At 42.3% G+C, this 27,220-nt stretch overlaps 2 protein-coding genes across 2 annotated transcripts in view; one reads left to right on the top strand and one right to left on the bottom strand.

Moving 5' to 3' along the window:
• mtrex (Mtr4 exosome RNA helicase) overlaps nucleotides 1-10,037 on the top strand; it is a 27,167-nt gene extending 17,130 nt beyond the window's left edge. Inside the window, exons 22-27 of the mRNA XM_061259519.1 lie at nucleotides 248-411; nucleotides 2,631-2,736; nucleotides 8,351-8,407; nucleotides 8,728-8,890; nucleotides 9,406-9,510; nucleotides 9,782-10,037. Coding sequence (XP_061115503.1) covers nucleotides 248-411; nucleotides 2,631-2,736; nucleotides 8,351-8,407; nucleotides 8,728-8,890; nucleotides 9,406-9,510; nucleotides 9,782-9,834 — 648 coding nt within the window. The 3' untranslated portion in view covers nucleotides 9,835-10,037. The remainder of the gene's footprint in view (nucleotides 1-247; nucleotides 412-2,630; nucleotides 2,737-8,350; nucleotides 8,408-8,727; nucleotides 8,891-9,405; nucleotides 9,511-9,781) is intronic.
• LOC133140011 (phospholipid phosphatase 1) lies at nucleotides 9,999-27,220 on the bottom strand. The gene is made up of 6 exons (XM_061259520.1): nucleotides 26,701-27,220; nucleotides 19,180-19,331; nucleotides 17,466-17,749; nucleotides 15,460-15,517; nucleotides 10,908-11,084; nucleotides 9,999-10,416 (listed from the first exon to the last, which is right to left on the bottom strand). Exons 1-6 carry the CDS (start codon nucleotides 26,756-26,758, stop codon nucleotides 10,291-10,293), a joined length of 855 nt encoding a protein of 284 aa, XP_061115504.1. The 5' UTR covers nucleotides 26,759-27,220; the 3' UTR covers nucleotides 9,999-10,290.

The raw sequence follows: 27,220 nt of genomic DNA, 5'->3' as shown, positions 1-27,220 counted from the left end.
TCCAGAATAGTTACTAATAATCGTGTGTTTTACAAGAAAGGTGTAATGGTGAGGGTGTTCACTGGAGTTGAAGGGTAAAGATTTTTAACATTTGATTTAACCATCAATGTCTGCACGGGTGTTGACTTGTATTCCCGGCACTGAAGCGAAGTGTCTGTGATTCCTGCGTGTGGGCTGGCCATCGGGCGCTCAGCCAGGGGGGCCCCTCTCTGACGTGTGCGTGCGTCGTGGCGTGTGTGTGTCTCAGATCGCGGGGGACATTAAGACGGCGAAGCGGGAGCTGAAGAAGGCGCGCACCGTGCTGCAGATGGACGAGCTGAAGTGCCGGAAGCGTGTGCTGAGGCGCCTGGGCTTCGCCACGTCCTCCGACGTCATCGAGATGAAGGGCCGTGTGGCCTGCGAGATCAGCAGGTCAGAGTCCTCACTGCCCTGCACACGTACACACTCTCACACACTCTCTCACACACACTCACACACACTCACACACACTCACACACTCTCTCACACACACTCACACACTCTCTCACACACACTCACACACACTCACACACACTCTCACACACTCTCACACACTCTCACACACTCTCACACACTCACACACTCTCACACACTCACGCACACACTCTCACACCCTCACACCCTCACACCCTCACACCCTCACACCCTCACACCCTCACACACTCTCACACTCTCACACTCTCACACTCTCACACTCTCACACTCTCACACTCCCTCACTCCCTCACGCACACACACACTCGCGCACAGACACACACACTCAGACACACACACACACACGCACGCACACACACTCTCTCATACTCTCACACACTCTCGCACTCTCTTGCACTCATGCGCAGACACACACACTCACATACATACACACACACACACATACACACTACATCGTGTTGCTGTCTGCCCACACATCTGGGGACACACTTACCGTATACAGTCAGGTCCATAAATATTGGGACATCGACACAATTCTCCTCTTTTTGGCTCTATACACCACCACAATGGATTTGAAATGAAACGAACAAGATATGCTTTAACTGCAGACTTTCAGCTTTAATTTGAGGGTATTTACATCCAAATCAGGTGAACGGTGTAGGAACTACAACAGTTTCTATATATGCCTCCCACTTTTTAAGGGACCAAAAGTAATGGAACAATTGGCTGCTCAGCTGTTCCATGGCCAGGTGTGTGTTATTCCCTCATTATCTCATTTCCAAGGAGCAGATAAAAGGTCTAGAGTTCATTTCAAGTGTGCTATTTGCATTTGGAATCTGTTGCTGTCAACTCTAATTATGAGATCCAAAGAGCTGTCACTATCAGTGAAGCAAGCCATCATTAGGCTGAAAAATCAAAACAAACCCATCAGAGAGATAGCAAAAACATTAGGTGAGGCCAAATCAACTGTTTGGAACATTCTTAAAAAGAAAGAATGCATCGGTGAGCTCAGCAACACCAAAAGACCCGGAAGACCACGGAAAACAACTGTGGTGTATGACAGAAGAATTCTTTCCCTGGTGAAGAAAAATCCCTTCACAACAGTTGGCCAGATCAAGAACACTCTCCAGGAGGTAGGTGTATGTGTGTCAAAGTCAACAATCAAGAGAAGACTTCACCAAAGTGAATACAGAGGGTTCACCACAAGATGTAAACCATTGGTGAGCCTCAAAACAGGATGGGCAGATGAGACAAAGATCAACTTGTACCAGAATGATGGGAAGAGAAGAGTATGGAGAAGGAAAGGAACTGCTCATGATCCAAAACATACCACCTCATCAGTGAAGCATGGTGGTGGTAGTGTCATGGCATGGGCATGTATGGCTGCCAATGGAACTGGTTCCCTTGTATTTATTGATGATGTGACTGCTGACAAAGGCAGCAGGATGAATTCTGAAGTGTTTCGGGCAATATTATCTGCTCATATTCAGCCAAATGCTTCAAAACTCATTGGACGGCGCTTCACAGTGCAGATGGACAATGACCCGAAGCATACAGCGAAAGCAACCAAAGAGTTTTTTTAAGGCAAAGAAGTGGAATGTTATGCAATGGCCAAGTCAATCACCTGACCTGAATCTGATTGAACATGCATTTCACTTGCTGAAGACAAAACTGAAGGGAAAATGCCCCAAGAACAAGCAGGAACTGAAGATAGTTGCAGTAGAGGCCTGGCAGAGCATCACCAGGGATGAAACCCAGCGTCTGGTGATGTCTATGTGTTCCAGACTTCAGGCTGTAATTGACTGCAAAGGATTTGCAACCAAGTATTAAAAAGTGAAAGTTTGATTTGTGATTGTTAGTTTGTCCCATTTCTTTTGGTCCCTTAAAAAGTGGGAGGCACATATAGAAACTGTTGTAATTCCTACACCGTTCACCTGATTTGGATGTAAATACCCTCAAATTAAAGCTGAAAGTCTGCAGTTAAAGCACATCTTGTTCGTTTCATTTCCTGACTGTATATACACACCCCTGCAGACACACACGTGCACACAGACTCAAACACACCACATCGTGCAGCTGTGTCTGCCACAGCCGGTCCCCACTTCTTCATTTCTCCCTCCTCAATCGGCCGATGAAACGCTGCGTCTCTCCGCTAACGTCTGATGCTTGTGCTTCCAGCGCGGACGAGCTGCTGCTGACGGAGATGATCTTCAACGGCCTCTTCAACGACCTGACCGCCGAGCAGGCCACGGCCCTCCTCAGCTGCTTCGTGTTCCAGGAGAACGTGAGCCTCCCCCCCTCCCCTAAACTCCCGGGGTAGTCCACAGATCCACCTCCTCCCTCAGTGTCCAGTTTGCAGGCTTACACGTCCCGGTTTTTGCGTGGAATTGTAGCGGATCGTGGCCTTATGGGGCATGCAAATGGATATGCTCATGTGTAGTTAGGTCACCATTCTCTTAGGAAAGCACTGTTGCTAGAGTGCACACAAGCTTCAAGCGTGAAGGTGGCCTAGCTATCTTACTAAGCGTATTGCTATTGCTGTTTAGAGGAGACTCTCCTCGCTCACTGCGGGGAGCTGGAAATGCGTAACTGCTGAGTAGCTAGGGGGCGCTGATGTAGCAGTAAACACCCTTGTTGGTTTAAGCCCACCCCTCGCCCCCAGGAAGGTTTACCTCAAGCTGTAAACACTCCTTATCACAATTACCTCCTGAGAAAATTCCTGCAATCTTAACTGTAAAATGGCATCTGTAAACATTTTATTTCTGGGCCAAGCATTCCTCACACGATGGTTTGGTGCACGGAGAAAGGGTGGAGTTGTAAACTGTTTTATTTTTAAGCTGCTTGTGTGTCTCAGGGACCTTATCACAGATGACAGAGCTGGGGTTATGTTGTGCTGTAGTTCTCTCTCCCTGGAGTTTCCTTGTTGGCTTTTGGAATGGGGAAATGGATAGTTGACGGTGATCAGCCTGTATTAAAAACGCGGATACTTGTGCCTGAAAGGTGTTTGAGGCTGACCTTTTCAAAACCTCTGCTGCTCTTGCCAGTTCCCTGGGCGTGCATCAGCCTTCGCTGTACTGTGCGTTCTCCGTACGTTCTGCCACACGTGTGTCAAATATGCCGTCTGAAACCGTACTCCATTCAAGCCTGTGCGAGGGACGGCTATAATTAGTGTCGAGTCGCAGGAACCTTTTCCAATTGAAAACTGCTTTGAAAGGTTAAAGTTCTAATGTCATTTCCAGTGAGTATGTTTTACATTTGTGCCAAGTCTGTACACCAGAATGTGAGTGTAGGGTCAGGGCAATTTGGCACACTGCAAAAAAATTTTGGTCTTAGCCAGTGTTTTTGTCTTGTAATAAGATTTTTTATTTATTTTTTATTTTTTCTCAAGTAAAGAGAGGCGTGGAAATCCGCCCTGCGACAGGAGCTCATTTATGCGAGCCGGAGGGAGGGTAGACCCCCCTGATGGACGGTAGACCCCCCTGAAGGACGGTAGACCCCCCTGATGGTGCCAAGGCCTCAGCTGCCGTGCGCGTTCCTGCAGAGCTGTGCTGTATTCGGGCTCCTCTGCTGGCAGAGGGGCTATTTGTGGCTCCACTGGGCCTGAGTGTACAGCGAGGCCATTTTACAGCTGAATCCTGGCTGTGGTTCTGCATGGCAGCCGGCCAGCAGGATGCTCCTGTAATGGGCTGTCACTCTCCCTGGTGCATTTTTGAATCCGCTTTTTAATGACCTTGTGCACGTTCTCGTTAATCCACCTGGCAAACTTAGTATGCTGACTTTAAGTTCATACATGGGGGAAATAATAATTTTCTTTTCATGGATGTTATTTCATAACATGAGTACTGTGACGTTGCATGTCTTGTTTGTTTTTGGATAGTCTTCTAGCATAGTTCTTCTGATTGGCTGGCCGTAAGTGGTCATACCACGAATTGGACAAAATGTAAATGCCTTATTAATTACAGCATAGACCGCTTGGCCTGTGAATTGCAAATACCACATCACATCCTGCAGTTTGTGAGCTTGAAAACATATTTGCTTAATACTGTACTCGATATTGCACTAATATAACTGTCTTGGTAAAGAACGATATATAGTATTACTTCAGCGTTAGTGTGTGCCTGGGTGGATTGAAAAGTGCAGCGGGGTTCGTGCTGGCCTTCCTCCTGTGTGTGGGGCGGTCGGTTGCTGCGCACTGCTGAGGGAGAATGGGCACTGTGCGACATTATTCAATATCAACTAAATTGTCCTTTGACTCGACCTTTCCCAAATACAATTCTTTCAAGACTGAAGTATTCTGTCTGTCCATCTGTCCGTCCGTTTTCATTTTTTCAGTTCTTTCGTTATCTGTCGACCTATCTCTCGTTATCTGTCAACCTATCTGGCCACAACGCAGGGTACCGTCACTAATGATGGCAGTCTCTCAGACTCTCTGCTCAGGTCACTGTGATGGTGGTGAACTTGCTGCTGCTGCTGGATGCTGAGCTCGAGCAGTCTGGTTTGTGGTGGGCTGCTGTTGTTTGTCGATGCCGTCTCTGACACTTTCCTCCCTCACTGTCGCTGGTTCACCACACTATCGCTAGAAGTATAGACTGAGGCAGCAGTAAGACTGCTGATGTTAGCTAGCTCAGCTTCGTCAACTAACGTTACATCTGTTGTAACATCAGCTACTTGTTGAACTGTCAGTTTAGGCAAACTTTCCTTAAACTTTCCTTTTCCTTTTTCTACTTTCTCTTCTCAAATCCACTTCAAAAATGCTTCATCACTTCACAAAGATAGTGACTGTCTGTCTCTGATGGTAACTTAAACTGCCATGTCATTTGATTTGGTGCAAATGCAGCATGCAGAGGTGGGAGATCAAGGTGAAATTGTCCATTAACTGTGAAATGTGGGTGATAATAAATATTGGCAAATATAGATATTGTATTTGAGTGGCCCTCATTTAAATGTAGACAGATTTTTATTTTTTTATTTTTAATCTATTACAGATTATAATTTGTTTGGAGAGACAAAGAAAAATGTTTATAAATTTTTAAAAAAAGAAAAGAAAAAAGAAACTAATAATTCACGAGGGCCTTTGGTGGACGAGGTCCCAAGCGTTTGCCTCCCTTTGCCTTCTGGTAAACCCGCCTATGAATGGATCCTTTACTAAGAGGAGTTGAAGGAAGATCTCTATGGGCACAAGTATCAGATATAACCAGAAAGCACGGAGGAGAAATCCAGGTCCATGTGCTTTAAGGTTATGTTCCACCAAAAACACATCTTTGGTCTTCCAGATCATTTCAGAGGTACAAACTTATCCTGAGGTATGTGCTGGAAAAGATCATTTGCATACTTTATTCAAGATGGAGGAAATTATTATTTTGTAATGGTCTATAATCTGAACCAAGTAAGATGTTATAATTCTTTGAATTCTAAATAACCCGTTGGAAGATTATTTTGAGCCAATTTTTGTTCTAGAAATTTTAGAATTTTCATGATGAAATATCAGGATCCAACAATGAGATTTGTGACCACCCCTAAAACTTTGCAAAGTTTCATGATGATAGGATGACTATGCACTGATAAATGTTTCTGTAATATCTTCCAAAATCAGGCTGAGAATATCGACTCCAAAGATAGAAATGGTAAATAGTTATACTAATTTCACCATAAACATGGCAAAAGGTGGTATTATCCTGAAAGCTGAATAGTTGATGGATGATTTGCAGCAGTAAACTTAAAAAGCTAAATTTTACAGAAAATTGCTTTTAAAAAAATAAAAATAATAAAAATAGTAATAATTCAGAACCTTAACATGCCTTTGGGCTTGGGAGGAACCAAGGCAGACGTCATTATGGGCAGATTTAGATGCGACTGCCACGTGTTGAAATGAGATCCTAACATGTTACTCATGGCCCTGGTGAGGGAACATGGTGTGCGTTAATGCTGACACACCCCTGCACTGGACTCAACACCCAGATTAAGCTAAGAGCTGGGCACCCCGAGGGTGTATCTGCATAGGGTTTGTATAAGTTCACTTTCTCAACCTCGTTGAAAAGACTTTCTTCATCAGAATTCTGGCCCTAAGGCGAAAATCTGGCCCCACCGGAATGCCAGACACCGTCTCTAATGAAGACCTTTGTGCTTCACCCACCATTGTCACCAACCGCACCCAACAACTGTTGCGATGTGTGGAATCCCTCATATATAGGAGTGTATGAAAGCCGACCCAGCTCGATATTTTTATGAGGCACTTATCAAACGGACAAGGTGTGAAGTCCATCAAGGCTTTGATCTAAGAAGGCTTCTATAAAGCTACCCTGTGTGCTATATTTTAGAAAAAAGTCAAAAGCGGGAGTGTTGACTTTGCCCATGATAAAAATCACAAATTGACTGGTATCTCTTAATCTGATGGGTAAAAAAAAAGGCAAAAAAAAAAAGTTTTTACCATGTTTGAAATGCATTGCTTGCTTTTCCTTGGGGGTTGTCTTTTTGGGAGTCGTCTTGCATGAGGAAATAATATTCTTTATTTTTATTTTTTTCTTCCCTCTTCCCTCTCTCACAGCCAGGGACCCCCCCCCCCCCCCAGCACTCAATATCTCATGATAACAGGCCTTTTGAGTTTGCTGTCAGCTTCCCTTATCTTTATTGCTTTTCCATAGCATGTCAGCAAAAAGCAAGCACGTCCCTGTTAGTTTCTGTTTGTTTTAGAAGGCAGTGGGAAAGAAGGCTCTCCATCTTGCCTTGTTTAAGACTAGCATCTATCATGGAGTTACTAGCTCTGCCTCTGCGGTGTCAGGCTGTATCCTCAAACTCATTTGCCATTTAAAGCTCTATCAACCTCTTACGGCAACTTGGTTGTTGGCTGTATCTATTAACTGACGCGGTCTGTTGTGATTGACGCTGGTGACTTATGAATACATTTACGTAAGTGACTGCGGATAGGATTGTCTGCTCCACGTGAATTACTGTGGCCAAGAACTCTTAAAGGCCTAAATCAGTGTCCTAAAATTTGCATAAAGGCATCAAACAAGCATTGCTTTTAAATTAATTTTGTCATAACTAATAAAGAAAATATATATAAATAAACTTCAGGTGCAGCTGACTGGTGCTGGAAAAGGAAGTGCTTTATTCATTTTGTGATTAATAAGTATACCTCACATGACTCCTGGTGTCATGCAGGTAGGCCATGATGGCTCACTTTTTTTACTCACTTCGTCTTGCCTCCCCCCACATTCATCTCTGTCTATTGTATTGCTTGTGGTAAATAAGCACAGAGCTGTTGGTATGCTAGTTGGGACATTGGGTGAACAATGAATTTGGACGTGCTCATTGCCACATGATTTCCATTATAAGAGAATGGGGCGGAAGAGAACGGGTTCTTTTCATTACCATGAGGAACGTGGCTAAAAAGGGAGAGGGGGGTGAGGAAAACAAACCTGCGACTGTCCAAAATGAAGCAGCGCTTCTGCTAATCTGTCAAGAATCGCAGAGAACTGGAGTGTGGGTGGTCAGCTAGGGCTAGCGGTTTGACCGCTTTCGGTAAAGACGAGACTGAAGTCACCTCGCACTGATGTGAACAGTTTAATCTTCACCTTGTTTGTCTCGTTTCTATTCATAGCTGATGGCGAGGGGGAAGTATTGAGGGCCGTTTGAAGGATACTTTGCTGAAGTTGACCTTTATTGTCTGTCATACGTGTGCAAGTTTGTCAAATGTAGCCAAACGTTTGTTAAATGTAGGCCCTAAGAAACTACAATTGGATCTATACTTGACTATCGCTAATGGGGAAAACGAAGCAGAAGCTTATGGCCTGGCTAGTTGGGGCAAGGTGGACCGTGGTTTATCATGCTAGCTCATTGATCTTGCTTGCTGTGCCGTACGGCTCCAGAGCGTGTGCTGATATCTGCTTCTCTTCCAGGCCAGCGAGATGCCGAAGCTAACGGAGCAGCTGGCTGGGCCCCTCCGACAGATGCAGGTTGGCCCAGAAGTGTCCGTGATGTTTTTCTGTCTGGGGGTGTTTAGCCGTGTGTCTAGAAGTGGTTTGTCTCGACAAACGCACTTCTGAACTTGCTCTATAAGTTTCTGAGCACCGGTTTATACTGGTTTGTTGATCAAGTTTAACACAAGTCTTTTACCAGTGTATTTTTATTTCAGCTTTTAATAACCTGTGTATTGTGGCTAGGATGTATTTAGTTGCCTCCATTTGTGTTTACCATTATACCTTGTCATTAGAAATGGCATCCAAGTCTGGAGTGTTTCGGCTGACGTTGGGCTGACGTTGGGCTGACGTTTCAGGAATGTGCGAAGCGAATCGCCAAGGTGTCGGCAGAGGCCAAGCTGGACGTGGATGAGGAGACGTACCTGAACACCTTCCGGCCCCACCTGATGGACGTGGTGTACACCTGGGCCAACGGGTCCTCCTTCTCACAGATCTGCAAGATGACCGATGTCTTTGAAGGTTGGCAAAGATTTAAAAAAAAAAAAAAAAAATTTTATAGCAGTACCCGGAGGGAGATGTTAACCTTTCAAAGTGGCACTCGGATGGTTTCTGTTTTTGTTGCGGCATTATATTAACAAATTCCTTTTTTATTCCTAAACCAGACTTGTTTCAATTCCTGGTCTGAACATTGAAAATAATTCAAATGTGAGCCGAAATCAGAGGAATTGAAATGGAGTGGTTTCTGTTCCTCCCTTTCTCTTTGCCTGTACACAACACACCGTTACTGTTGCATCTGTAAAATAAGACCATACAATTAACGGCAATGGAAAAGTCAGGAGCACTTGGCAAATGTTGTAATGAAGGAACTCCTTGTCTTGTGAATACGGTGACTTTCATTTCGATTTGTGATCGGCGAGAGAACCCCATCGTCCCAGCCTCGGCTCATTGTGAAAGCTGGCTCCTTGCTCGTTGGCTCGTTGCTCGTTTGCCTGTTCCCGTCTGCCTCCCTCACTCCTGCGTTGCTCTCTCGGCAGGGAGTATCATTCGTTGTATGAGGCGTCTGGAGGAGCTCTTGAGGCAGATGTGCCAGGCGGCCAAGGCCATCGGGAACACAGAGCTGGAGAACAAGTTCGCAGAAGGTAGGCTATGCCGCCCTCCCTGAGATCACACGCGACCGCTGGTCTTATGTTGCCTTAAAAGTATTTACCACTGGCAGTTGAAAAAGGGATTTCTAGAACAAGTTGGTACATATTGGGAAATAATCATCACTTCAGCCAAGCACTATTAAAAGGCAGCTTTTGCTCATAGAATGACTGTTTTAAACCATTAATTGCCAAAGAATATCCAGCAATGAGCATGTCTGACTATCTAAAAATTGTGAAGAGACTAACGTATGATATTTCTCACCAGGTATAACAAAAATCAAGAGGGATATCGTGTTTGCTGCCAGTCTTTATTTGTAATTTTTTTGTGTTTGTTTTTTTTTGTTTTTTTCGTCCGTCGTGCGCAATGACAAGACATCGTTGTGGTGTCCACAAGACTAGACGTCCACCCTTTTTCTTTTTTTACATTTTTGTTCATATTAAGCATGCTTTTCTTCAAAAAGCGCACAACATAGCTTTGTACATAATTTTAAGGATTTTAATAAAAGAAATTCAACAAATTATTTTTGGTTTACTTTATAAAAAAAACTAAACTAAACGAAGCAACTTTTTTTTTTTTGTCTGGATGTGTTTCATATGTACATTAATATTTGGGTGTATGTGAACACTACAGAAGAAACTTTGGTAGCAGATACAGCAGTCCAACAAAGGCAACGTTCATAAATCGACACAATTAACCTGTCCTGAACTTTCAGACTTGCACATGCATCCAAGACATTGCGATGCAGCGTTTGACTCCCAGACTGTGGGCATTGGTCAGTGAGTGCTGCCGTAATGGTTTCCGTTGGTCGGGCTCTCCTGTAGACTGCAGTGGGGCATGTCCTCCTCCGGTTTTCTGTGGGGCGCCACAGACTTTTTGAAGAAATCCGACACACACACTACCTGCAGTGAGAAAAGTGGATGCCAGTCAGCCGTTTAAAATGATCCTTCTGCAAATGTTGTCATTCCCATGCAACATACACTCACTGAGCACTTATTGGTCTTCTGCTGCTGTACATTTGGTCTGAAAAACAGCTGAACCTCTTGACCATGTCCTGCATGCTTTTACGCATTTAGTTGCTGTCACATAATTGGATGATTAAATATTTGCATAAAGCTGGTGTACAGGTCTACCTAAAAGTGCTCACTGAGCATATGTTGACTAAAATTCTCTAGGCAAGATTAGCTTAACTGTAGACATTTTAAATGCATTTGATCTTTTCCATCTAATGGATGGTATGTTTCGGAACGTTTAAAGTAAAAGTACAATTTAATTCAGTTTAAATGAGCAATTCATGAGCCACACGTTTGTGCAAACACAACAGTTTCATCACGAATCACTTGCGATGAAGGGAAAAGGAGTGCATGGTGAAGCGGTGCCGTGGTCCGCTCACCGTCAGTATGGCGATGACGCCCCCGTGAGTGAGCCCCACGAGGACGTCGCTCCAGTGGTGCATGTAGTCAGACACGCGCGAGAGGCCCACGTAGAAAGCGGCTGCTATCAGGAAGAACTGCGCGGTGGGGCGGAGAAGCCTGGCCCACTCTGCCCGGAGCCTGGCCTGCAGGTAGAGCTGGGGTGGAGAAGGGGAAGAACGGGGAACGGTTAAACCACTGCCATCGGTATTGCAACATCAATAAAATACCGATTACTAATCGGATCTGGACACGTTTCGGTTCATTTTGTGAAATTTCAGTTGTGTAAGGAGACGTAGCTTCCTTTTTACAGTTGCCTTTTCAGTCTCTTTTTCCCCTCTTGCAAAGAATAAAAAAACCTTTCTATGCAAATTCATTGTTGCTTTGACAAGTCTGAACCTGAATTACAGGGAAGTGGAAATGCCATCGTACAGCCCAGACATCGGTAGAATTCCCTAGATGATATATACGTTTCACTTTCCAGTCTGTTTGCAGAATCATCTAAGTACCTCTGGGGTGGGGAAATCTCTCTGTATGATGGTATTTACTGTTGCTTGTCATTTCATTGCTAGCTTTAAAGGTACAATAGGTAAGATGTGTTAAAACATTGTTACAAGACCATTGTAGTAAATCCCTTCCTATTGTTGAAAAAGGCTCACTGACATGTTGATTCACCCTCTGCCTGTGTTTTATAATTTGGGTTTCAAAATATGCAGTTGACGGACCGACACTGTACCAAAACATTGTATAGCTGTACAATAATTCAAGCTCGTTGGTTGAGAATTGGTTTTAAGTGCGGGGTGGTTGTGGTTTGAGGGTGTTTTGTTGCTGCAATTCCTCTCTTGACCGAAATTACCTATTGTACCTTTAAATTCCTTGTATTTGCTCTCATTCCCGAAGCTTGCTCAGCTAATTTCACAACAAGTAACCTTTGACTGATGGCTGTTTAATTGATGGCAGCACACGGTGACTACGGTGATTACGTCAAGCAAGGGTTAAAAGAAAGTTATTTTGACTGAGTACTGTGTACCACGTCCTAGAAAGTAACCTGTTTGCGCACATTCTTTAATTTGAATTGCAAACTCCACATACACTTTAGCACAAAGGTGTGGCTAGGCTACAAAGTGTGTATGCCCATAGCATTCCTCTGCATGTGAAAACAAGCTTTTATTTTAATAAAAGCTGTACGAAGCTGTATACACTGGGTTTATTATAGTCCACCCAAGCAGAGTGGATGAGCAAGAAGGGTGACTCATATCTGATCTGTGTATTTTCACAAGTCTGTGGTCCCCATAGCCCTGTCTGGGCTGCGATGCGTCTGCATCTCAGTTCAGCTCATCCTGCCTAGGGTAGGTTAGACCACAACAAAGGCAGCTAAAGAGTAAATTCTAATCGGTCTCACAGTGCATTTTTAATCACATTTCCTGTCATCAGTCCTAGCACGCACCCACAAATGCATAAGGCTAGTTGCCCATTCTCGGAGGCTAGGCTACCCTGACAAATCAATGCCATTTTGAGTAAGTTGATATTTGGCAATATTGGTTAAATAATGTTTACAATAATCCATAATTTTGAAGAGTCAAGTCAATTCTTTTATTTTCATCAGCTTGAATGGGAAGAGGCAGCTTAAACTTGCTTTTTACAGTAACAGTAACATACCGTACGCCTAACCTAATGAAAGAACTGTAGGGAGAAACCACTATAACTAAATAGCACTGCAGTACTAAATAAAGGCACCGCCCTCAGAAAATGGCCTCTGGTGTTGAGAGTGTAAATGCCATGGAGTACTGTTTGTTATAAAAACGCAGACCTGGTCTGTACTGCAAGGGTCATGCCAAACTACACTGCCCATGAATGCCTTCTTTCAGAGCAGCTGTTATAATGTGGCCTAGCAGGATTCCTGCCTCACTCCTGTCACCTCTACATAAGAGAGCAAGGATTAATGGGCCCGGTCACTTGGTCTTGGTCTTAATTTCATTAAACGCCACACAAGCCAGACTAAATATTTGTTTTGGGCTTCAAACTGGGAGGATAAAAGGAGGAATCATTAAGTTTTGGTTTCGTAAAATGTCGAGGCGGTGAAGAACGCGCAATCTCTACTACACACCAGCTCTTGCTAGACTTCAATGTCAACCCCCTGCAGCTTTTAAACTAAGCCAACCGGCTGCAGATGTAGTGCCAAGAAACTCCCTCCCTCAGAATAATTGGTTGTAAACTGCTGTTGTGATGTGGACTGACTTAACAAGAAAAACTAGTCTGTCAAAGGAGGAACTAGTTTTGTCTCTTTGTTCTGTCAGGAACAATTGGACTCGGCATACACATTTTGGTAAATGGTTGGCATTTACAGTGCATCCGGAAAGTATTCACAGCGCTTCACTTTTTCCACATTTTGTTATGTTACAGCCTTATTCCAAAATTGATTAAATTCATTTTTTCCTCCGAATTCTACACACAATACCCCATAATGACGACGTGAAAAAAGTTTTTTTTGAGATTTTTGCTAATTTATTAAAAATTAAAAACTAAGAAATCACATGTACATAAGTATTCAGAGCCTTTGCCATGAAGCTCAAAATTGAGCTCAGGTGCATCCTGTTCCCACTGATCAACCTTGAGAGGTTTCTACTGCTTAATTGGAGTCCACCTGTGGTAAATTCAGTTGATTGGATATGATTTGGAAAGGCACACACCTGTCTATATAAGGTCCCACAGTTGACAGTGCATGTCGGAGCACAAACCAAGCATGAAGTCAAAGGAATTGTCTGTAGACCTCCGAGACAGGATTGTCTCGAGGCACAAATCTGGGGAAGGGTACAGAAAAATTTCTGCTCCTTTCTGCTCAGGTCCCAATGAGCACAGTGGCCTCCATCATCCGTAAATGGAAAAAGTTTGGAACCACCAGGACTCTTCCTAGAGCTGGCCACCCATCTAAACTGAGCAATCGGGGGAGAATGGCCTTAGTCAGGGAGGTGACCAAGAACCCAATGGTCACTCTGTCAGAGCTCCAGTGTTCCTCTGTGGAGAGAGGAGAACCTTCCAGAAGGACAGCCATCTCTGCAGCAATCCACCAATCAGGCCTGTATGGTAGAGTGGCCAGACGGAAGCCACTCCTTAGTAAAAGGCACATGGCAGCCCGCCTGGAGTTTGCCAAAAGGCACCTCAGACCATGAGAAACAAAATTCTCTGGTCTGATGGGACAAAGATTGAACTCTTCGGCGTGAATGCCAGGCGTCGTGTTTGGAGGAAACCAGGCACCGCTCATCACCTGGCCAATACCATCCCTACAGTAAAGCATGGTGGTGGCAGCATCATGCTGTGGGGATGTTTTTCAGTGGCAGGAACTGGGAGACTAGTCAGGATTGAGGGAAAGATGAATGCAGCAATGTACAGAGACATCCTGGATGAAAACCTGCTCCAGAGCGCTCTTGACCTCAGACTGGGGCGACGGTTCATCTTGTAGCAGGACAATGACCCTAAGCACACAGCCAAGATATCAAAGGAGTGGCTTCAGGACAACTCTGTGAATGTCCTTGAGTGGCCCAGCCAGAGCCCAGACTTGAATCCGATTGAACATCTCTGGAGAGATCTGAAAATGGCTGTGCACCGACGCTCCCCATCCAACCTGATGGAGCTTGAGAGGTGCTGCAAAGAGGAATGGGCTAAACTGCCCAAAGATAGGTGTGCCAAGCTTGTGGCATCATATTCAAAAAGACTTGAGGCTGTAATTGCTGCCAAAGGTGCATCAACAAAGTATTGAGCAAAGGCTGTGAATACTTATGTATATGTGATTTCTTAGTTTTTTATTTTTAATACATTTGCAAAAATTTCTAAAAAACTTCTTTCATGTTGGGGTGTTGTGTGTAGATTATGGGGTGTTGTGTGTAGAATTTAGAGATTTTTTTTTTTTTTATTCCATTTTGGAACACACACTAACATAACAAAATGTGGGAAAAGTGAAGCGCTGTGAATACTTTCCAGATGCACTGTATATAGCGCCTTTATCCAAAGCACTGTACAATTGATGCTTCTCATTCACCCGTTCATACACACACTCACACACCAACGGCGATTGGCTGCCATGCAAGGCGCCGACCAGCTCGTCAGGAGCATTTGGGGGTTAGGTGTCTTGCTCAGGGACACTTCGACACAGCCCGGGTGGGGGATCGAACCGGCAACCCTCCGACTGCCAGACGACTGCTCTTACAGCCTGAGCCATGTCGCCCCCACATTTTCCGGAAGGAATGTGGCATGAGCTTTACATAACAAACGTGAAAACATTAGATCGATCAAACCAGTACCTTCCTCATAAACCAAACTGTATTCCTCCCGGAGTAATTTCACACGTTACTGTGAAGGCAAATGTGGAAAAATGCTGAGTGTTACCGAGGATGTGTATGGGGCCAGATGTGCCCTTGCACAGTACTGTGATTTTTCTCACGAGCACATTCTCAAATGTGTCGAGTTAAAAATACAGTCTGCTCCATTTCCATTCTGCCAGGGGAAGGTAAAACGGATTGGTACGTAGATACTCACAGCGAGAAACACCATGCAGTACATGGAGAACGAGGAGTGACCGGAATAGAAGGAGACCCTGCAGGAGCGAACATAAAGGAAACGTGAGATCATTCTGCGGGCTCTTTGTGGAGGTTCGCAGCACAATGCCAGCACCCTGTTATTCTAGACGGATGTTTTCACACTCATTGTTCCCTAAAATAACATGGACACACACACACCAAGGTCCTGGAGATTCAGCATTGTGAGATGTCCATTGATGGGCATATTCCAGAATTAACTGTACAGGATGTTGAACAATAAGGGGAACCACCTACCGTGTATAGGACTAACAACTCAAATATTAGTGCTTCTTTTCAATTGAACTCTTCTATGTACATTAATTCTCCCTGCTATTAATACAAAAGTCTGTCAGTGAAATGTATCTTTTATACCACTCCTACAGATATTTAAAACAGATGGTATTCAAGATACAACAGAATACTTGCGTAAAATGTCCTGGCCCCAGCACATTTTAATATTTACATTTACATTTTTGTCATTCAGCAGACGCTTTTAATCCAAAGCAACTTACAAGTGCATAGGTTCTTCCACAAGTTAAAGCATCACATCCACAGCTAGTAAAATACACATCAAGTGTTGTTCTAAATATTTTAGCCAGAAAAACCTATTGACTGCTTAGATATCCGAATAACGATGTTCACCTCATGTCCATACCCTGAGTAAAGTGGCATATGCCCGGTGCAGGTGCTCTGTTGCAGTGTGTCTGTGAGAGGTAGTTGCGACGTAGCATGGAGGTAGCTCGCCCATTGGGAAGATGATTTTGATTCGATTTGACTTGATTTATTTGCACCAAAATAAAAAAACATACTAGAACATAAAAGGATGAGAGATCATGCATAAGGTGCAAGACAATTTGTGCGTGAGAGGAAAGAAACCCTAAGAGTAAATTATAAATCTAGGCATTTTAGACAAATAAAAGAGGAGAAAGAATATCGCAAAGGAAAAAAAAACAAACACAAAGATTCGTAGCGAGTTTGATATAAATCGTAAGAAAAATGACAGTTATAATAAAAACATGCACACAGTAGTAATTGCTTGTACGTGTGGGCATGTGCTTGGTATGAGAGTATGAGCGTGTGATCATGGGTGTGTAGGCTAAAACCAGGAGGAAACGAGAAGTAAGAAGAGAGAAGTTGAGAGTGAGATGGAGGAAAAAAAAAGAGAATAATGATGACTGCATGAGGGAAGACCGTAACGGAACCCTGTGTTTGAAGTTGAAAGAGGTGCAGCGGTTTGGTGTAGAGGTTAGTCGTGCGGTTGTATACTCATTCTCATATATGTATATATAAATTGTATACTCATTGTATACGGTTATACGCATTCCATAACTGTCAGTTTTCAATTCTGCACAGAGCTGCACAGTGGGAGGAGTGAAAGTGAGGAAGGTGAAAATGGTTGACATTTCCAGTGTTACATGTGTGTTATATGAACTATAGGAATTGAATTAAGGTAGAAATGATCCTGGCAAGATTTACTACCATTTTTTGAAACCAATTGCACCTTATAAGCTCTGAATCCCCTCATTAGTTATAACGTCCAGTCAGTTGTATAACGGGACCGAATAAGGCGTCTCCAGTTTTAAAATGAAGTTAACTTATACTTACTCAGCAGCTTTGGCAGCAGAATTACTACAGAAGTCATATACAGGATTAATATTTTGTATTTTGTATTTTTTACATTTCTGATTTTTCCCTTTTTCTCCCAACTTGGTAGCCAATTGTACCCCATCTAATCCAATTAGAGTTAGTGTTAGATACACCGCCCACACCCCGTCCCTCAGTGGCCCGAAGGAGAGCAACACGCCTCCTTCATGCTCGTGACCGTGATTCTGAGGCGCCCGAGGTGGTTTTTGTGCGGCGATCAGTTACCCCTTCCAAGTCCCTCCCTCTGGAGTAGCGAGCCAATTATGCAGCTCCGAGAGAGCCGAGGATTAATATCTTACAATTACTTTCAGTGCCACTGACCTGGCTTCCTGCACCTCGGTGCTGTCTCCCGTGCAGGTGAAGTTCTCGATGTAGCCCCCGGATTTGCAGTCGATGTTCTCCCACACAGGCTTGCACGCGTCCAAAAAGTGCGGCCTCAGCCGGCCAATCGAGTACTTGGCAATGTCGGTCAGCGACTGGTTCATCGCCGCGCCAAACAGAAAAGTGCCAATAGTCTTGTAGAGGTAGGCCACGTAGTCGTTCTTGATGCACGACTTGGACTTGATGCGCTTTAGATGCACCGAAAGGCACTCTCCAATGATCAACTGTCAAAACAAGGTGCAAACGAACGTTAATGGAGCAGATTCGTTTGACATTGCTAGACGCAGAAACTGCTGTGTATAAATGATTATGGCAAATAAGCGTACAATTGCTGAATTACTTATTGGCAAGGATATTGTGAAATAAAGATTGAAATCTATAGGATTCATAATTCTTTTTTAAATGGTAACAAAACTTGGAAAAAATAAGCCTAATTTTTTTATTATTAAATGTTATCTATAAATTATATTCCTAGACAGTTTATAATTTTCATCATACCCATGTTAAAGCACTTCTTTCCTGCAGAGAGGAATGTCTTTCAACATGAGAATGCCCGCATGCAGGAAGCATGACTCATCGCCCTGTGGTTTGAGGAGCAGGGCACTGATGGAGTCCATGTTATGGAAGCCAATCGAGCAGTTGTGGGATAGTCTGGAATAGTGACTGAGCCAGGGTTTTCATTTTTATCAGCTACAGGTAATAGATTGACTGGTTCTACTGGCCATGTGGGGGTCAACACCCTGCACAGTGACTTTATAATGGTATATTAGGTCATCCTTGTGGTGTAGTGCATGTATACCAAAATATAAAGCAGCCCCACAAGTTTTTAAAAAGCCACCATATGTGTTAGGGTTTTGTCATGCTGCATACTTTAAAATGCCTTGTGCCGTTCATAGGATATGGAAGAATATTTCCCCCACATTGTCTGTTTACATACAGCATATCAATGTGGCCCATGAGACAGGTCATTTTAATACAGTACATTGAGTTTTCCTTTCTGTTTTCCACACATGAAACAGTTCCGTGTTAAAACCAATGTTACAGATCTGATTCAACGCTAACACAGTTTACATGAGCCAAGCAGAGACAAAATCTACTCTGTACTCAAAGTACTTTATCAAAATTGAATGTTCTCCATCGGGGCTGAGTTAACACTTAACATGTTACTGTCTAGCAGTTCAGAGAGGTGAACAAGTTCAATGCACATATATACTTATAAATGAAGGTTTGATATAAGACAATGTAATTTCACATATATTTAATAAAACAGTTTAGCTTTTTTCTAAAGTCACAAGTAATAATAAAGTTTTAAAGCTTTTCACATTTAAACAAAGATGAATTTGTACTGCATTTGATGCATTTTGATTGTTAACAGACATTGGCCTAAGACAATGGGTAAGTAATACATTAGGTATTTCTTTTTTTAGAATTAAGTCTCCTGCAGCTGTAACCTCTCCACTTAGAATCATGATGCGTTGTGTGTTCAGAGATGCTCTTCTCCATACCACTGATGGTTGATGTGAACATTGAGTTTACATCATTGAGTTTACATCATTGCTAACGTAATAATGACCACCTGCAATGCCGTTTCAACAACAGGCATTGAACAGTGAACGACAGACGGAAACTATTAAGGGAAAAAAAAATGACTTACAGACAGCACTACGAAGGGAATCATTACCCCGCCCAGTAACTGGTAGGATATGGTGTCTTCTTTACGTGGGTACTTGATGGAGTCGTCATCGCAGTAGAATCCACGTATGAATGGCATGTGTTGTGATGAGAGTATTGCAAACGGGAGTCCCACTAGCAAAACAGAACATGGTGAACGGTGAATAGGAGCTTTTGGGCCAAAACAACACAAAAGGCCTCGGAAACAAACAGGTATAATGACCAAAGAGGAACACACACTTGCTCCAGGTTAACAACGGCCACATTATTATTGTTCTGTTTAGATCATTAATAAACTGACAATGGGTTAAATCAGGGTTCTGTGGGTTCAAGGGCTATAAATTCTAATTGCACTGAATTTATAGCCCTGGCAGTGAGGTCAGTGGTGTAGATTCTCATGTCCAAACTGTTGTGGGAATTTTAGTTTATTCCTGTCACTCAGAGACAAAGACAGTAAAAATAATTCAATCTTTATTATACATAGGGTCCAGGTTACATGCAAAAACAAGGACGGAGGTTTCACTCCTTTGTCTGGATATATGTATGCTTTGGAGCGCAACAAATGTACGCCCCAAAATTATTAAACATTCCCAATTATCAATATTCAAAGACAATCCACCACTTTTCTCCTTACACCAGTTAGTTTATTCATATCTCCCCCCTTCAAGGTACTGCTTATGCAGATGTGTGTCCTGAAAAACGTTCTCACGATGGATACGCAGGGGCCTGCGCACCTGCGCATTCCCTACGCGTGAGAAATGTATCTTATCTTGTTTTAACTCCCGGTGTCTAGGGGGAGGACAATCTCCACGGAAGCCTCCATGGCGAGGACTTATGTTTTTGCTACCGTTGGCTCTCAGGCACCAAGACGAGATAATGCTGAACACACAGTTTTGCCGTAGCCTTGGAGGCCCACAGTACAGAAAGGGAGAGACATCTCAACTCACACAGTTACAGAAAATAATATTCATTAGCACAAAGCAAGTTATGATACTTTAATAAGTGTGAATGCTCTGGATCCTCCAGCATAAGCAACCAATAATAGTATAAGCAATTAGTAAAGGATAAGCAATTAATAATATGATAAGCAATTAATAATGAAATAATCACATGAATATATAATTCCAACAACACAAACCAGCTATAGACAGGCCTGCAGACTGCATGTTATAATGATGTGAAATTGAAAGCATTTATGGTTGTCTGCATTGCAAATAATATAAGAAAATTCACATTATCTTAAATACCCAGACCAGCTCAAGTTCCTTACTTGGGTATTTGGTCAGTGGAGACACAAATCATTTTCTGATCATGCAATGTGCAATAATGTAAATGTAATTATTTCAACAACTCTGCCATTCTTGTGTTTCTATACATGGATCATGAAATCTGGCCCTCAAATCCAAATCCGGCCCTGGTTTTCTTTTCTCCCGGGTAATTAACTGAACAACTAGTGCTACCGATTGGTCAGACTGTCTTCACACATTTCTCAGGTAAAGGGAGGGTGGAGAACCAGCAGTTCTCGGCCCTCGATTTGACGACCAGGAGTATACAGCAATAAAGGAGAGAAGAGGGGGGAAAAAAGATCCAGTGATGGTCCAAAGAAATGCACGTAAGCATTGGCACCCTATTTGTGCCATGCTGATTTGGGTGTATAGGTCTTTGGATATTCTGATATGGAACTGCATGGTTTTTTTGCAGTATAATACGTTTTTCTCCATCTGATTTGTACTGTATGTGGACTGCAGACCAGGGGGCTATATCACGAAGCAGGATTACTGAGTTAACTGGATAAGTTACGGAGTAAAACAGAGCAAGTATGAACTCGGTAAACCTGCTTCGTGATATACCCCTCTGTACTGGGTCATGCTTATGATCTGAAATGCAAACTTAATTTGAGGTCCTGAGATTAATCTAGGTTAACGTGTTTTGAGCCACGCTATAACAAGTTAATGTTGTTTGCCACTGTGCCAGAAGCTTGTTGGCATGGGTTGAAGTATAAGTTTGGCCATCTCAGGCACTCTGACTTTGAACCCCACTGGGAAACTTTGGGACTACAATGTGACCAAGGTTTATGACCAGAACCCGAAAAACACTTGACAGTAAAAACAAGAACACAGGAAGCACTACTTCAGCCATACCTCCAGATCATATTCAACAGGACACCAAGATGTGAAGTTATAAAATTGGAGCTAAAACGTTAAGTGCGATGACAACAGAACATGCAATGTTGACAGCACATTTTCTAAGTCCAAGCAATTATCTTCAAGGCTAGTAGCTCTTTATAACTCTTGGTATGTAAGTGGAAACAAAATAAAAAGCACTCTCCAGCAACAAAGCTATGATTAGAGGTATGCTGTGGTTTCATGTATTTTTTGCACAGTGAATCACGCAGTAATTAACACTCGTAAATATAGGCTTTGTGGAGGGACATTTTCCCAGAGTATTCACAAAAGACATGACTTTGGTTCCCAAATATCCATGATTAATGCTTTAATTCGGAATGCCGGTTCAATCCCCGGTGTTGCCACCATAAGATCCGCACAGCTGTTGGGCCCCTGAGCAAGACCCTTAACCCCACATTGCTCCAGGGGAGGATTGTCCCCTGCTTAGTCTAATTAACTGTAAATCACTTTAGATAAAAGCTTCAACTAAATAACATGTAATAATAATAATATTATTTAACTCTCTGTAGCCTGTAGGTAAAGATAATCCAATCAATATGGACAATGCAACTGGGGTTTTATTGTCAGGAATAGTATAATCATAAAATAATCCTATGGGGCTGTATGATATGCCTGAATGGGTTTGCTTTTCTTGAGAAATGAAATCTAAAATACTGATGAAAGAACGATTGTGTCCTTTAACGTCTTGTTAAAACATCAGGCTTATTCAGCATGCTGCCGATTTGATCATTGGTGCAAAGTTTACGCTCTAAATCAGAACATTTAGGGAGTATTCCCTTCAGGGGGTGAGACGGCAATGTTATAAACATTTCTTTTCCTGTTGCTCCATTTTCAAAACAGAAACAGTGCCAGAAAAAGTTAAATATAGACCAGTCATGCATGCATGTGATCCCATATAATTTTCCCTACTGTCCTTTACACAAATCCCATGTTGAAACAATTACAAAACTATTCCCCCCATCAATAATTACTCATTTTGGTCTGTAAGGGAGACTCAAAGGTCAATGAAACGTAACAATAAATACATAAATAATTGAAGCAGATGCAGAGCGCTGACTTTCCCCTTACATTTAAGAAATTTGGGCCATTCATCCACAACATGAAGTGGGAACACAAAGGAGGATTAGGGGAGGACAGTGGGTGGTCATTTCCATTTTTTTTTAAAACAACATCATATCTACCAGTTTCTTGAGCGCCCATTAACACCACAGCATTAAAAGGTTACTCACAAAATATGAATTTGGCACTGTGAATTATATTATGCTTGCTACTAGACATCTGCAAGAAACAGCACTGATACCAGGAAAACTATATGCATTGTGTTATACTTTTACAAAACACAGAATTTAGTTAATTAGGGTCATTTTCTAACTTAATTTACACTTAAGTCCATTAAAACAGCCGAAAATGTAGAATGGCATAAGTACATTCCTTTTCAATATGAATTTGTTTTTCATGTGAGAGGTATTCATTTCATAGTGTTCATGGGGCCCGTTGACATTTTTATATTCTAAAGTATTAAAGAGTCGTCTCTCTTTGTGTTTTCCTGTGCAACTGCGAAGAGTCTACAGTCCAATGGAGGTGGTGTCACCTTGATGGATCTGTTCCCAAGGTTGCTGTTGTTACAGAAAATTGCCACAAGAAACACGTCTTGCCAAATATAAGCACTGCAAATGATACAATCACTGAACTGAACAAATAAGTGAAGGAAAAGCCTTCAAACGTTGACTTCACTGTGTCTATATCTAATTCATTTTGGGATATGGCAGTTAATTCCCTTGAACTGCAAAAGAAAATAACATATTCCATTTCAATGCATATTACTGTTATTCACATACTCTAGTCTTGTGAAATAAGGCTGCATCAGTACCGATGTCACAGTATGTAATCATCAGGAGTTTACAGTTTGGTTTTTAAAGCACAATGCCAGATTTGACCAGTGCCAGTGTTAACAAAGTTCACCCCATTGCACAATTAACAGCCATATGATGCATAGCTTCCACAACATAGACTGATGAGATGTAAAGGCTTCCATTAGCTGTATCTGATGCCCATACTGTATCAAGTAAATATTTTATTGTATCCGCTTACAACTGTTAGCATAGGCCTGCTAACACAAATGATTTCATGATTTCTGGATTACGAAGAGTAGGCTACTGACAGTCCCACAAAGAAAGAAGAACACTGTCCCTTTAAAAATCAATGCTGCCACCCTCATACACATAGCTCGCTCAGAGAAAATGGATTCCTTCTGATACTCCACGTAACATACACGTCCTTTACAGTGCACTTCCGTTCTTTGGAAACTGACATGTACTACAGCAGTGCTCTCTAACAAACATGTATAATGGGTGTGATTTTGGTGCAGGACTGTGGATTAGTGAGTGAGGATACTGACGGATTTGGTGCATCGGTCGGGTAGCAATCAACAAAGGAAAGGGCAGAGATTTCACCAACCCCGAAGATTGCGTTGAAGGATTAATCGTGCTATGGCAAAGGGTGTGGTTGAGTGCAGGCAACTCACTATAATGGAATGAGCAGATCTACAGAAGCCACACTGCAAGATGCAAACCACTAGTTGGGTGTGAAAACAGGATGGCCAAGTCCCAATTTGGAGTCTGCAGAGTTCTGGATAAAGGTCTTGTGGACAGCTGGACTTGTATCAGAGTGATGGCAAGAGCAAAGAGTGGGGGCTAAAAGGAACTGCTCACAGAGTGTCCTGAAAGTCAGTCTGTGCATTATTCTCTCAAATGGATGTTTCCATTATATGGCAATCTATACTACCTATAATCATTTAATCTCAGATAGCATCCTTTTCTTGCTAGTCACACAGACAGTGAGAATGTTCTGGTAATATGGGTTTTAAGGTCACTGGCTAAAATACTTTCCATCCACAATAAAGAATCATTTGGCTCAACCATGAATGTCTCATGTATGCCACCTTTAGTGGATGGGACATACACAAGGCACTGTGAAGCAGACTTATTTCATTTAAAACTCTGCAGCTCAGCAAGAACAATGATCAGCAGCAGATTGCATGGAATGTAGGGAGGTAGGTACTCAAAAGATTTTGCTTGCATACCTCAAAATTGCAAAAAGCCAACTGCATTGTTCTTCAGGAGATCGCTTAGTGTATTGCATTTAGAACTCATTTACACAAGTCTGCATAATGCCACTCCGCACATTTATCTATAAACAAATTAGACTATTTGGACTGCATTAGCAACCATTTCCCATTTTGATTTAGCCACATGCAGTACATTTTTCCGCATAATGGAGGATCCCATCCTAAGCAAATGACCATTCACAGGCTTCCTGTTAAATCCTGATGACTGCCTATGCACTGTAATGCATTGCAATTCTCAGCATTCTGTGCATCCTGCACAGAAACTAAGCATCTTGTGTGGGACAACCGATTCACATAATGGGCTCTAGTGAAACAGAACAGCATAGTCGTGCTTTATTTTCCGAGTAATTTCAGAATAACAGGTTACCCACTGTACAACACAGGCCCAAGTGACTGGCATTTGAATGCCCTTAAGTATCTTTTAGAGTGGTTTTATTTTCAAAGATATTCTTCAGCCTGTAGATAAAACTGTAGAGTCAAGGAGTGTAATCTATTTTACAGTGCCTAGCAATTTCCTTAGCTTGGCTAAACCAGTCATCTCCCTCTAACGGAATCAGACAATTGCATATTTTATACACAATCTTTCAGCTGGTCCGATTTGAATCCAATTTGGCATTACTCATTCATGTTATTTACTTCTGTTATGTGTAACAGATCTGTGCTGGTATGATATTATCAGCAGTTAACCGTACAGCAAAACGATCCCTCCACCTTTCACCCCTAGTTCTACAGGGACTCTGGACTTTGTTATTCTATGGGGGATATACTGAAGGGGATACAACCTCATCCCAACAAGACTTACATGAATGATCTGTGCTTTAGGCTACAACTGGTATCATCACACCATCCAACCAAAACTATTTTTGTAATATATTTTGTAATATAAAAGAAACGTTCATCGGTTCCAAGGGGAATCATATGACTTCAAGAATTTGGTCAGTACTGTATGAACAATGACTAACTTAACCTTCCTGTTTTATAGGCTCATTTATAAATGACAATGAATTAGCCTGGTTTACGGCTCACAGGTTTTACCTACCTATGTGTGTAGGAAAGTCTTTTTCAGGAATCACCTGAACATACAAACGCCTTTAAATTTGCGCGAGTCCGGAGTGGAATGGACAGAATATGAACCTGTTGTTTGTCTTATTGATTGTGAGCAGTGTAACCCTAAATGTTACACCCTACACAAACCCAAATAGGACAATAACGAATGAATGAACAGACCCTTGCAAGCAAGTCGCCAACAATTGCTACAAGTTTGCGGGTTTCTTGCGTTGTACCCATGCATTTGCAAAATAAACTTCCCCATAATTTTCCGAAAGTTTGCATTTACCTCAACAAAACTAAGGAATGTAAGTTTTGTATGTATGTATGTTTTTTTAAAGCATACATTAGCAATGCACATATACATCTCATGTTCAATGAGAAAATATTTTCCTGATTTCACTAGGTCTACTGAACACATCAACAAATCAATGCGTTTGCTTTAAATCTTTATTAGGTTTAAGCTAATAGTTCAGGTTGTTATTCCTGTAGCCTACATCAAGGACAAAGCGTCTATGTGAAGGAAAACTGCACAGACGTTTGACATTTAGATGAGGGTACCCGTTGAAGGAAAACAACATTAGTGATATAATCGCAATGTTGAAACCAGGGAGGATAATCCCACACGCAGGTTTGACGTAAGGGCACTTCCACGCAGCTACAACCTACAATTGCGATAAGTAAACTGTAAATTGCCTAGTAACGTGTTTAGATCTGTGATTTTCTTTTTCTGAATGTGTTGCGAAAACCTATACCAAATTAAAATGACTGCCATTAGCTTTAATGAACGACGAATACCTGTCGCAATTGCAAGTGGTATGTTTCTGCGATTCATGTTACCAAAAGTATTGTGTATAAATTGGAATCTAGAAGGCCCCATAAATAGGCTGAATATATGTAACATATCGTATAGAATAGTCAAGATTTAGATAGATTTAGGCTACTTCACCATTTTAACACACGCCATCACAACACTAACATTGTCACGATAGATGTTCTTAAATGTAAGTAAATGGTCATTTACACTCGTGTTGATATTTAGACACAATAATACCAATGAGTACACAGTCACGTGCATGAACAATGTTGCAAGTAAATAATTGTCGTATCGGCTATCCAAATGAGCATGAGTGTAGATACATACCTAGTGTTAAGCAGATTATGTCAAGGAGAACCATCAGAATCCCTCTTGTTTCAAACATGTTTGGTGTTCGTAGTCAGCTTTTACAAACGAATAAACGGGTCCTTGTAGGATATCAGTCGCGGGTCCCCTTGCTGCTGCGTCTCCTCGAGAAGTATCAACATAGGATGTTCGTTGCATTAAATAAATAACTAAAAGCTAAAACAGTCCTAAAACCTAAACGCATATGGAAGGCGCAATGGCGAGCGACAGTCGTAGCTGAATCATCCTAGCAGCCGACAGAATAATACGAACTGAAAGAATTAGGAGGTTGTTCGTTGATCTTCGCCCAGTGAACTTGATCCACCTCGCCGTCTCATCAGCACAAGTTTTTCCTATTGTAGTCGGTGTTTCATAGTTCCTGAACTGCGGTCAACGCGAATAACTACTAGATGTCATGCCGGGTTTACACTGATCAGACAGAAAAGAGCCTATCGCGTGTCTGCCTGTACAATACGATACCCCTCGCCATGTCGCTCCACCT

Source organism: Conger conger, chromosome 11, assembly GCF_963514075.1.
Source record: "Conger conger chromosome 11, fConCon1.1, whole genome shotgun sequence".
NCBI lineage: Eukaryota > Metazoa > Chordata > Actinopteri > Anguilliformes > Congridae > Conger > Conger conger.
Note: the sequence above shows the minus strand (reverse complement) of the source record. Positions and strands in the feature narration are given on the sequence as shown.

Coding starts and splice junctions, on each gene's coding strand:
- LOC133140011 (XM_061259520.1), bottom strand. CDS start 26,758: ATGTTTGAAACAAGAGGGATTCTGATGGTTCTCCTTGACATAATCTGC. Junction 17,750..19,179: donor TTCCCTTCGTAGTGCTGTCT/GTAAGTCATTTT, acceptor TTGTTTTGACAG/TTGATCATTGGAGAGTGCCT. Junction 10,417..10,907: donor GCGTCATCGCCATACTGACG/GTGAGCGGACCA, acceptor TTCTCACTGCAG/GTAGTGTGTGTGTCGGATTT.